This window comes from Carassius carassius, chromosome 6 (genome assembly GCF_963082965.1).
Source record: "Carassius carassius chromosome 6, fCarCar2.1, whole genome shotgun sequence".
Lineage (NCBI taxonomy): Eukaryota > Metazoa > Chordata > Actinopteri > Cypriniformes > Cyprinidae > Carassius > Carassius carassius.
In genome coordinates, this window is record NC_081760.1 from 694,965 (window position 1) to 708,096 (window position 13,132).

General features: G+C 38.0%; 1 protein-coding gene across 1 annotated transcript; it reads right to left on the bottom strand.

The window, feature by feature from the left end:
* Positions 1-277: 277 nt before the first annotated feature.
* plrg1 (pleiotropic regulator 1) lies at positions 278-8,147 on the bottom strand. Its single transcript, XM_059551450.1, has 15 exons — positions 8,013-8,147; positions 7,757-7,863; positions 6,420-6,544; positions 6,289-6,342; positions 6,107-6,200; positions 5,215-5,305; positions 4,975-5,073; positions 4,766-4,858; positions 3,813-3,962; positions 3,631-3,732; positions 3,430-3,532; positions 3,235-3,343; positions 953-1,092; positions 675-868; positions 278-504 (listed from the first exon to the last, which is right to left on the bottom strand). The coding sequence occupies exons 1-15, from the start codon at positions 8,019-8,021 to the stop codon at positions 445-447; spliced, it is 1,530 nt and encodes a 509-aa protein (XP_059407433.1). The 5' UTR covers positions 8,022-8,147; the 3' UTR covers positions 278-444.
* Between the last annotated feature and the right edge of the window lie 4,985 nt (positions 8,148-13,132).

Consider the following 13,132-nt stretch of genomic DNA (forward strand, 5'->3'; position numbering starts at 1 on the left):
ATTAATTCATAGGGATTTGTGGTCCAAAAAAAAAAAAAGTCAAGTTATGAATGTGTCAATTGCTCATTTTATTTAAACTTGGCAAACATGAACAGCCATAATTTTTTCTGATTTGCAAATATTTATATGTAAAGGACATTTCGATGACATTTCCATCAAATGCCATGCTTATAATCCCACTGTAGGAGATCTTGCAGTTGAACAGTTAGTCGTCCTGGTCATGTAGACCTGCAGATGGTGTTTGGAGTGACAGGGAAGAAACCTCATATACAACAAATGAAGACAACTGCAGTGTTGCTTTTTTTTTTTTTTTAATAGACAGAGCAAAGCTAAATGCGTCATATGATTCAAAGTCTAAAACTGTGTTTGTGTCTTAGACGGCGAAAACGTAACAAAATGAAACCTTTGAAATAGGAAAAAAATAAAAATACAAAAATACAAAAACTAAAATCTTTTCCTCTTCAGAATCTCAGGTTTCCAATTAACCGGATGGGACTCCTCAGTCTGAAAGAGATAATAAATAAAAGAAAGCATTTTAATTTGGAAATTTTGCAGTAAGAGCATTAAACACGATTCTTTTCCATCATAAACATTTCACAACCAACAAATTTCATTGCATCATTTTGAGTATTAAGGAGTTAAGAGTAGGATTCAATAGTGAACCTAGCACTTACAGCCGTGTCGTCCTCTTTGTAGACCTTGATGGTTTTGTCGGCCTCTGCTGTAATGAGGCGGCTCTCAGACTGATCGAACACACACGCAAAGATCCCAGACTCGCTGTCCAGAGAGCCGGGCTGCACCGCCGCATGGATCCTCTGGAAGTTGTAGCCAGTCCTCCAGTCCCACATGTGAATGGTGCCGTTATCAGCTGATGAGGAAAAGGACAGATGCATCAGTCTGACGTAAGGGAAGAAATCAGGAAAGAGACCAAATACAAAAAGCAGCATTTCACCTCCTGACACCAGAACGCCGTCTGAATTGACCGCCAGCGTGTTGATAATGGCGTTGTGTCCTGAAAGGTTTTGGATGAAGTTCCCATCGGGACATTTCCACTGCTTGATGTTGTCTGGAGAGCCAGAGGCAAAGGTGTACCTGTTCAAGAAACATGAACGCTTTGAAACGATCTGCTACATCGTTTCATTTGATTTGAGAAATTAAGGCAAAAAATACATCATCATAAACGCTCAGTTTAACCAGATGCATGAAATTGCACAATAATAAAAAAAAATGACATACTATCATGTTTTAATCTGTAACGTTCAATGTACATAAATAACACTATAGCAACTAACTGAAGTTAAGTTTAATTTGATTTACTAAAACAAATAAAGTCATTTATAAACAAACACAAGTAAAAAATATCATTGAAAATGGAAAAAGCCAATACAAGAACAGTATTTAAATACTGCAACAACACTGATTTATACTGCAACAACCAATCAATAAATTGGATTATAATTGTTAATGAATATAATTAACAGATTGCGTCTGCTAGCTTTGCACAGACAACATCTGCCGATTTCTATAACCTGTTCACAGAGGCCAAAAACTGCAATGTCAAATTGACACTACAAAGGGGTGGAACATTCCGAAATTACAAAAAAATAAATAAATAAAATTCAAGATTATTCCAAGAAATCCTGGAAAGTTTCCAAAACTTACTGGAAAATTATCCAACTTGGGACCGCCTTGTAAACGCGATTATTAATCAAGGAGTTTATCCTCTTAATAAAAAATGATCAACAACTTTTTGGAAACCTAGCCACAAACTTAAATTAAGCAGCTTGTATGCTAATGCTAACTCCATTAGTTAACTCAAAACCATGCGGCTCAGTAATAGAGCCTGGAGTTAAAGTGGGAAAAAATCCTGAGCCTGAACTTTTTTTTTGGGGGGGGTGGGGGGGTGTTTGGAGAGAAACTCCACAGACAGACTTAATTCAAATATTGACGATAGTAACAAAAATACAGTAACAAGAGCTTAAAGTGCTTAGAAAATGGTAAACAGACTGAGATAGACAAGAATCTCTTCAATGATTATGTTTGGCACCATTTATTTAAAAGTACTATGTCAAATAAAGTGTTTTCTTCTAAACAATAACAAGTGCTTAAAGAATTAAGTGCTCAAAGTGCTAAAGAACTGAACTGCTAAACTGAAGATTAGAAGTGAAATCAAGGCTATTATCACTTTTTTTCTGGGATGTAACTCGCATGTTGATTTGAAACCAACAGTCTAGTAAACGCTTTTTTAGTCTTCTGCCAGTTTTCTACACAGGGCGACCAGTGGCTGCGAAATTCTGAATGACAAATCATTTTCTGCTATAAATGTGCACACACGTATTTTTTAATCGCAGACATGGTCAGTCATAGACAACGGTGTGTTAGCTAATAGTTGCTCCCGGCAAGAGACCTGCACTAGATTATTAATTTTATTGCAACGTTACATTGTCCTAAAATCTATTTTTCAACGTGTACCACTTGCATAAACACTGGCTGTTGTTTCGCGTGCTGTGTGACGTCAGAACTCGGAGTACATCGATCTAGTACGAGTTCACGGGTGGAAAAGTCACGGGTTTGACTGCCGTTCCAGTGCACTTTCACAGGTTTAAGGTTGGAAAAACATGGGTTACGGGTTGCCTGGAACGCGACATAAATCATAACGAGCAAGCACTTTCTTACCGCTGCTGGCATACAGTAATTCCTCGAGCAAATCATGCAGAAACAAGCGGGCTCTCTCAGTTTCTTGCACCAACTGCCAAAAAGCGCGTCCTTTATCTATTGCTAGGAGTCTAGGACATCATCCCCAGGCTTCATAAACTTGCGCTCCATTTCTGTTTTCTCCGACAACGCTAACGTGACATTAATGCATGGGCGTCAATCATCCTTCACGCCCTTCTCTGCTTCTGATAGGCTTGTAACGTTAGTTAAAGCTGCGTTCCTCTCATATGATTGGTATAAGAAATAAATTGGCTCGAAAATATTAAACTGCATGCGCAAGCTCTCAAATATTATATTATTATTTTTCCCTCACGGCCACACGCCGGAGATCCGGCACGGTGCCGGAATACTTTAAGCCCTGTAGAGCACTGTGTTAGCAGCTCAAAACGTTGTGAGTTCAATCCCCAGTGAACGCACATACTGGTAAAAAATAAAAAGTTTAATATGAAATGTATAGCCTGGATGCACTGTAAGTCGCTTCGGATAAATGCATTAAAAAGTGTGAGGCAAGCCACGTACTGTCTGGGATGGAGCACCAGCGCTCTGACAGACTTCTTGTGATTGGTCAGAGTGGCTCTAGTCTTGCCAGCGACCAGATCCCAGAGTCTGATGGTGGTGTCATGACTTCCTGAAGCAGGAAAATAAACAGATCAAACAAGAGCATTACAGAAAAACACCTTAGTTCAGAAGGCGAAATATGGGACGGGTGCATACCTGTAACCACCTGAGGTTCGGCACTTTGACATTTGACGGTGGCCACTGTGTTTGTGTGTCCAGAAAGAGTGTGGACATTTGCCTTGGACCTGATGTCCCAAACCTACCACACACACACACACACACACACACAAACACGTCAGTGGTAGTACAGTGGGCTCATGATCAATCATCAGCACATAAACACATGTGAGGTCTTACTCTGGCGGTGGCATCTCTGCTGCAGGTCACCAGCACATCAATGGTAGGATGGAGGTCCAGGTCATAGACTGCGCTCAGATGGCCGTGATAGTGTCGTATAACCTGTGGACCGCACAGAAGTCTTCTGTAAGTCGAGCTCGGACTGAATGCACACGGTTTGTGTGTGTGTTTAAAGGCTGTACCTTGTTGTACTCCAGATCCCAGCACTTGACCTGCTTGTCCTCGCCGCAGGAGAAGAGGTAAGGACTGCGAGTGCTGACTGCGACTCCTCTCACGGTGCTGATGTGACCCGTCAGAGACAGCTTCAGCTTCCCGCTCGCAAGATCCCAGATCTGACAGCACAGCACAGATGCGGGATTCATGATGATGCACGATATTCTACACTAGTTGAGAATTAGCTTTGGGCTGCATGACGCTGCATGGGGATTTAAAATGATTTTATCTACATTTACTGTATGTGTAGAGCCAAAACGTATGAGATTTACCAATACGAATATATTAATAATCATAATTATTATTATATTACTAAATATAAGCATTTAACAAAATTAATCACTATTATAATTCACTGTAAAATGAAAAGGTATTTGTCAAATGTGACCCTGGAGCACAAAACCAGTCATAAGTGTCAATTTTTTTTTAAATTGATGGCTGAAGTTGTATAAATCATCTCTCCAGTGATGTCTGGTTTGTAAGGATGGGACAATATTTGTCTGAGACGCAACTATTTGAAAATCTGGAATCTTAGGGTGACAAAAAAATAAATAAAAAAAATCTAAATATTGAGAAAATCATGTTTAAAGTTGTGCAAATGAAGTTCTAAGCAATGCATAATACCAATCAAAAATTAATATTTGTTTTGCATTATAATTATTAAATTATAATAAGGTTTATGCATGCACTAATATCATTTATTAAAAATAAAGCTTTAATTTTAGTGGAAAACTGCAGAGAGCCCAAAGCTCGTCTTTTGTTGTGCTTTTCTTCACGCTGCATTGCAGTTAGCGACTCACACACACGATTACTGAGATGGCTTTGTGTGATTATATCACAAAGCATGTGGTTTAATTATATATATATGATAATCACACTAAGTCATATCTTCATTGGCTTTATTTGAAGTCGCGAAGATCACCTTTATAGTCCTGTCTGCTGATCCAGTCACAAACCACTGGTTCCCAGGCTCCACTGCTATAGATCTGACCCAACCCAGATGACCACTGATGACCTGAGACACACAACATCATTATAAACAGTCCTTACGTCTCAAACATGAAGAGCACTGACAACGCTTGGATACACAAGCACTCGGGATGAATATAAACATGCTGGAGAAACACTCACTCGGTACAGTTTCCATGGGGGGTGCCACTGAGGTTTGGGCATAGTGGGAGCCTTTCTAGGCACCAGTGCAGAACTCTTTGTGCCTCCCTCCAGGAGAGACTGCAAAACAGAGAAAACGGATGTAGTTCATCTCTGAAAAATAGTGCAAGGATCTAAACACTGAAGTACAAAAGATTCATTCATTGACGTTAAAATCTGGGAAAGACGGTTACAGGAAACACACGGACAGAAGGAGCTCACCAGTGCGTGCTGCGGTGGATGCGATCGCTCCCCGGCTCCGGCGTGTCGGTGGATTTCTGCCACACTGGCTGCAGTCCGACTGGCTTCCTGCCTACAGAGAAGAAAACCACATCTCAAAACCTGATTCACACTGGTCTCAAGGGAACAGCACTAGATACAGGGTTTAAAATGTATTGCCAATGTAAAGCCCACATCACAATTCATAGTCTTAAAGGAGCGCAAACATGGAAGACAAAACCAGGTTTTCCTGCACTGACCGCCATTGGTTTTAATGCGGTCTGCATTAAGTAGAAATGGAGTACTAGTGATATTTAAAAGCCAGATTCAGTACACCTCTTACTGCTGATGCATTCTTTAATCAAGCAATCAGATGAACCCATCGCTCAAACATTTAGCACATTCTGTTCATATTCCGAGCTCATCTGCTTTCCTGAATTTGATCCTTCAGTATCTCTGTTTTAAAGTGTTTTCACATGAAATGTTGTTTTTAGGTGCTTTATATTGGATTGCTGATTGCCAAAACTTGCATTATGTTCAACAGATGGGAAATGAATGGCGTTGTGCTGCATTTCTACAGATGTAGAGAGAGAAAAGCAGCCTAAACACTAAAGCAATGTTGTGTTGATTCAACAAGATTATTGCGTTGAATCTTGAATGATTCAAATCGGACAAGTCTGTCAGTTTAGAGCTGTACATAGAATCTTGTGTACTTCGACTAAATCAAGATATGGGTTTTAAACATCATCAGAGGTTCACGGTAAATGCACACAAGCTCTCCTCTGCATTCGAGTCACTTATAACAAGCACTTGTGCCATGCAAACAAGCACAGCGATGCTGAAGCGTGGTCTTATTTCCATCAGGATATTAAAAATACAGTCGTAAATGCATGACCTGGCTTGAGCTGGAGGAAGAGCCAGAGCCATGGAGTGAACAGCTGCTTCACTGGGCATCTTCTGCATCTGTGTGTCTGCAGTGAGGGCCACTCCTGAGAAGAAGGAAAACAAGACTCCATTAGCCCTCTGAAGAAGAAAACACGTTCTGTGTGGCTGCCTCTCAGGCTTCGACTCTCTTACCCGGAGCAGATGGATACGGATGAGTCCCGGTCACCATGTAATCTGGACTAGCATCTGAATAAATGAAGAACAACATTTACAGCAAACCTAGAAGTCAAGGCATCTGTGAACCATCAGACAGACAGACGCACCGGGCAGCGTGTATCCCAGCGGGCCGTAGGGGTCAGACCCTCGCTCTCGACCCTCCTTCAGCACAGGCATGTGCAGCACGGGCTTATACTCCGCTCGCATCTTCACTGCCATCTTCATCTTGTAGCTGAACACACAGAAGTGATGAAACGATCACTGGTTTGACTTTTCATTTAAACTCAACCCTTTTCATGATTTAAAGGCTGAAGTGTGTTATGAAACTTGTGCATGAAAATGTTGTCGATCATAATCTGGGGTAATATCACTTTCCTGTTTATGCACGCAAAAACTTGTTTTTTTTCAATAATACATTCTCATCTCTAATAAGTGCTAGTCGTTGATCTATAAGATTACATGTACATCAGTCAGATTCCTACAATTAAGTACTTGTAATTAAATTGCATTTTAAAATACTCTTAATCAGACTACAGTTAATTTTTGTGTGGATTACATATTATTTGCACAATAGCAATAAATTATAAAAATTTTTAACTCTTTTTAAACTTTCCTTTCTACCTTGCATCAACTGCTGATGAAGATTCAGTTTTATTCAAATTAATGAAATTATCACTCCGTTGGATATTTAACCATGCGTTTAAACATTAAAATACAAAGCTTCGGTCATCAGATTCTCTTTCACCTAATGCATTTACTCGGAAAATAAATATTTTGATGATAAAGTATCAGATTTGCATGTTTGCAGGTTATTGTCACATGATATGCAGCAAACAAATAAATATTTTGATTGATATTGAAATGCTTCATTTTTATTATGTAATTATTAGCTTTTCATTAAACTCTCAAACCGTCTGTAGCTTCTTTACAAACCCCAATAATGCAGTGTTTAATGCACTTCATATTATTAACAACAATGAATGGAAAAGTTACTTTATATATCAATGTGGTACAAGATCATCCTCTTTAAAACGAGTTAGATCAAAAGTAGTCGCATTATATTATCTAAAATGTGTGATGTCGTGGATTAAATTACTAACTACAGGTTTTGTCACGTGATCTGTAACGGATAACAGTTTGTAAACTATCTATAAAGTGGTTCACAAACTACAACGCAAAGAACAGACGTTCAGTCTTCGACTACAGCTTGTGTTGCCAGATCCACGGTTTTCCCGCGGACACTGGCTACTTTACCCAGACTTTAACACGGTTGCCTCGGGTTGAATTGGCACGAATAACGTGATTAACTGCTGAAATGCGAATTTTACCAGGGGTACTCCGCCCAAAAACGTGTTTTTCATCCCCTTGAACGCGCTTTTCACCGGCGGAACCCGCCGAGACGCAATAGAGCGGTTTTTGTTGTGAAACCTGGCAACCCTCTCACCTCTGATCGTCCAGCGCTACTGCTTTAGCGTGATCCGACACAAACATATCATGAGTCCTCTTCAAAGAGCGGAACACGAGTGTGTGCACCGAGTGCTTCTGTACGTCCTGTAGGAACACAAACATCTATCAGTCAGCCTGAAACTACAAGCTGTGAATACAGCTCCAGATCCGCTGTTTTCATGCTCAAACACGGAACTATCCGGTCAGACTATCGATCAGAGACACTCGGAGTTGAAACAAAAGCTCACATTTACCTCAGTCATGCTTAAAACAGCAACACGGCAATCAGTATTGAACACAAAACCTTCACCACACGCCACACAATCACAACTTGAACCGGATGAGAACAACACTAGACTTCCGGGCGCGACAATGCGTCTTCCGGTAGAGCGCTACGTCAGAACGACGATACATTGTATCATTTATTCTTTTAGAACAATTCTATAATATAACAAAGCGTGGCGCGTTTATGAAATACACTGTCTAATTAATGTAATATAATATGTTACATCTATAAGTTTACATAGGCTAGTATATATCCATCTAAAAGTGCGATTTAATTTGGATATTGATTATTCCTGTAATTTTTGTTCAGTGGAAAAGAAGTCTGTTTGTACATTTATTTTGTAATTGTTTCTATATTGAATTCCAATTAAAGTAATAATAATAATAATAATTTTATTGTTCCTGTAAAACGTCTTATTATTATTTGAACATCTTTACACTAATAAGAAGAAATGTCCAGGATCCATCTTCCTCGGGAAACTGCTTTGAAGAACATTGTTAATAAAAATAATATCCTGTTTTTGATTAATGAATCATATCGTTTGCACACATAGTTTACATGTTTTGATATACATTTTACTACAGGCTGCTGTTGAATATTTTGTTCTGTTAAATAAAAATAAAAAACAAAATAAATAAATAAAGTTGCAATGCTTGGGCGAGGGGTGTAATACTAAAGTTGTCCACTAAGAGGAGCCACAGGATTAGAAATGCTTTTCTCATTGGCTCGTTGAAGAGGTTCACATTGACAAGATGCAAATAATTTCATTTCTACAACTACAACCATGACACACATACAGTATCTTCTGAGTTTAATTTAAGAAAACTGTGACGTCTAAAAAGCAAATATGTCATAGTATACTAAATACTATGATACTAAATACATGTTTGTCGGAATATGTCTTTGATGATGAAATAATGTAACATAATATAATAATATATTAAATTAAAATTAAAAATTAAATTAAATATATAATAATATATCAACATTCTAATGAAATATAGGATATTCTTATGAAAATTTTCCATTATTACACTTCTTTTTTCATTATAATTTGCAGCATGAACACACTAATATGCAAATTAGATGCAATGTATAGATGCATTATAGACTGGGAATACCAGTTTCTGAACATTTAATGCACATATTCCATAAAGTGAAATAGTATATCAAATCATTGTGTTAGTTGAGAATCATTTCTGCTACAAAGTTTGGTTAAAAACATTCTGAAACCCAAAAACTGATCAGGGAATTGAAAAATAAATCATTGTTTTTGCCTATACATGTCAGTTCATGTTTTTAATAACTTAGCACTATCCTCTACAAAGAAAATATGAAAAAAAAAAATATATATATATATATTCAGATTATCTTTAATACACTACTTTGTCTATAAAAAAATCATTAAAAATTCAAAAAAGGAAAAAAGTAGATTAATGCATTGAGTTCTGCTGACTTCAAAGCTTAAGCAAGTTTTACCATAAACATCTGTTTCTGAAAATGAATCCTTTATTTACATGATTTTGTATTTTTATTTAAGGTCCAGTAATGAGTAAACTAATGAGAAGAGGTCAAATGATTTTAATGCATGGCTCATTTGTGTTTATATCCCCCTGAGATGTCTTCTGTTTCTTCTACACTTTTAGATAATTGACTAGGCCACTTTAATACTGATGGTGATGTGGTTACTCACAGTTTCCATCATGCAGCATTACATAAAGCTTCCTCTGTACCTTTTTTTAATGGGTTAATTATAATTGTCTGCCTTGTGCTTGAATTTTAGACTCACATGCATTACCTGCATTAAGTTTTATTCTCTTAATCAACATGTAGCTTTTGGAAAACCATTTACATGATGTCCCTATACATAAACCATTCAAGTAGTTTGATTTAAATCGTTTTTTTATCACGATAGTATATTATGGACCTTTACTGCTCCATGTTACACATTTCTCTAACAGTAGCAAGTCTGTGCAAAACATGTCAGTGTGAGTGACTTAAAGTGGATTTCTTTCAAATTTGTCCCTCGTGATTTCAGTCTGGAGGTCCAGATGGCCTTGGCCCTTTATTTAGTTAGCAGACTGCTCTTAAAAGCATACATTCACCTGAAGTACGTTTCGTTGAACTTGACTGCTAACATAAATCAACTGGTTCTTTTTCGCACGCCGTATGTTATTCTGTGCGTCTTGTACCCATTCCAAATATTCACAAATCTAGCAGGCCCTTTTAAAACACCCCAGCTGCAGTATCTGTGTCTTTCTGACGGTATCCTAAAGCTGCTGTCAGGCCTCTTGCAGGATATTTGAAATTGTGTTTGATGATTCACTAACTCAAGCCATCTGTGCTAATAAAGGCCGCTTATTTTTTCTCCCAGAATTCACTCTTTCCAGCAGTGTGGTCTATGGTTTTTCTTTGATTTTATCTTGTATTACGTTAAAACCTCACAAAGCTCCATGAAACCACTGTGCCAAATGTTCATCAGATGAAGACTGATACTGTTGGTAATTGGTTCAACTATCTCTTACGGTTGTATTAATGCAGTGTGATTTTAGCACACTCATACAGATGATATATGATGTTTGCAGCTGCTGGTGAAGTTTACAGCGTATAGGTTGCTGTTTGACTGTGTATGTGCATCAGTGACATGACAATCTTTTTTTTTCTATTTAATTAAAAATCATACTGACTTGATTACAGCATATTTTTAGATTTTAAATAAAAAATCATGTTGATATTCTTCGTCAGCACAAAGGTGATACAATGCACATCATATGAAAAAAGTCTCATTAATCATATTCTTGAAAAAGAAAACTTAATATGTATTAGTTTGGTGTAAGGCTAAAATAATTCTGACTGAGATGTGTAAACTGGTGAATACATTTATTACATTTGGATATTATACAAACTATAAGTAACTTTACAACTACATGTCAACTAACCTTCATTAATTTTAAACTACATGTCAACTAACCTTCATTAATTTTAAACTACATGTCAACTAACTAACATTAATTTAATTAATTTCCAACTACATCAACTAACTCTCAATAATTTACAAATACATGTCAACTAAGTTACTTGTGATAGCAGATATTAAACCAACAGTCTACTAATACTATATTGACTGTTAGTTGAAATGTAGTTTCAATAATAATGAAAGTTATTTGGCATTTAGTGGCAAAAATAATGAGTTGATGTTTAGTTGCAAATTTCACATTAATGAGTTATTTGACATGTAGTTGCAAATTAATGAGCGCAAGTTGGCATGTAGTTGCAAAGATACTTACAATTAGTAGAATGTCTAAAGCAGACCCCCCCCCCCCCCAACGTATTCTTTGTATTTTCTTTGCAGAACTGTTAAATGTAGCACTGTTTTCAATTCAGAGATCAGATAAGGAGCTCAGAAAAAGCACTTTGCCAGACAGTAAACAGACCTCATTCAGCTGTCAAACACTCATCACTCCTTTATTTGTTGGCGGCTGCAACACAAAAGTGAAGGACGGCACCCATTCACTGCAGAGCATCCACTGATGAGACACTGATGCAATGCTACATTTCTACAAACCTGATGAAGAAACAAACTCATCCTGATCATGGATGGCTTGAGAGTGATGACATTTTTAGGTGAAGTACTCCTTTAAGTAACTTTAATAAATTATTAATTAAAACATACTTTTTGGTTTATTCCTTGTAAAAACAAATCAGTTTGGTGTAAAGCTCATTTCAATTTTGATTTCTGCTACAGGTCTCAAAATAGTTGGGACGGGGCATGTTTACCATGGTGTAGCATCTCCTTTTCTTTTCAAAACAGTTTGAAGACGTCTGGGCATTGAGGCTATGAGTTGCTGGAGTTTTGCTGTTGGAATTTGGTCCCATTCTTGCCTTATATAGATTTCCAGCTGCTGAAGAGTTCGTGGTCGTCTTTGACGTATTTTTCGTTTAATGATGCGCCAAATGTTCTCTATAGGTGAAAGATCTGGACTGCAGGCAGGCCAGGTTAGCACCCGGACTCTTCTACGACGAAGCCATGCTGTTGTTATAGCTGCAGTATGTGGTTTTGCATTGTCCTGCTGAAATAAACAAGGCCTTCCCTGAAATAGACGTTGTTTGGAGGGAAGCATATGTTGCTCTAAAACCTTTATGTACCTTTCAGCATTCACAGAGCCTTCCAAAACATGCAAGCTGCCCATACCGTATGCACTTTTGCACCCCCATACCATCAGAGATGCTGGCTTTTGAACTGAACGCTGATAACATGCTGGAAGGTCTCCCTCCTCTTTAGCCCAGAGGACACGGCGTCCGTGATTTCCAACAAGAATGTCAAATTTGGACTCGTCTGACCATAAAACACTATTCCACTTTGAAATAGTCCATTTTAAATGAGCCTTGGCCCACAGGACACGACGGCGCTTCTGGACCATGTTCACATATGGCTTCCTTTTTGCATGATAGAGCTTTAGTTGGCATCTGCTGATGGCACGGCGGATTGTGTTTACCGACAGTGGTTTCTGAAAGTATTCCTGGGCCCATTTAGTAATGTCATTGACACAATCATGCCGATGAGTGATGCAGTGTCGTCTGAGAGCCCGAAGACCACGGGCATCCAATAAAGGTCTCCGGCCTTGTCCCTTACGCACAGAGATTTCTCCAGTTTCTCTGAATCTTTTGATGATGTTATGCACTGTAGATGATGAGATTTGCAAAGCCTTTGCAATTTGACGTTGAGGAACATTGTTTTTAAAGTTTTCCACATTTTTTTTACGCAGTCTTTCACAGATTGGAGAGCCTCTGCCCATCTTTACTTCTGAGAGACTTTGCTTCTCTAAGACAAAGGTTTTATAGCTAATCATGTTACAGACCTGATATCAATTAACTTAATTAATCACTAGATGTTCTCCCAGCTGAATCTTTTCAAAACTGCTTGCTTTTTTAGCCATTTGTTGCCCCCGTGCCAACTTTTTTGAGACCTGTAGCAGGCATTAAATTTTAAATGAGCTAATTAAGTGGATAAAAGTGTAAAATTTCTCAGTTTAAACATTTGCTACGTTATCTATGTTCTATTGTGAATAAAATATTGGCTCATGTGAT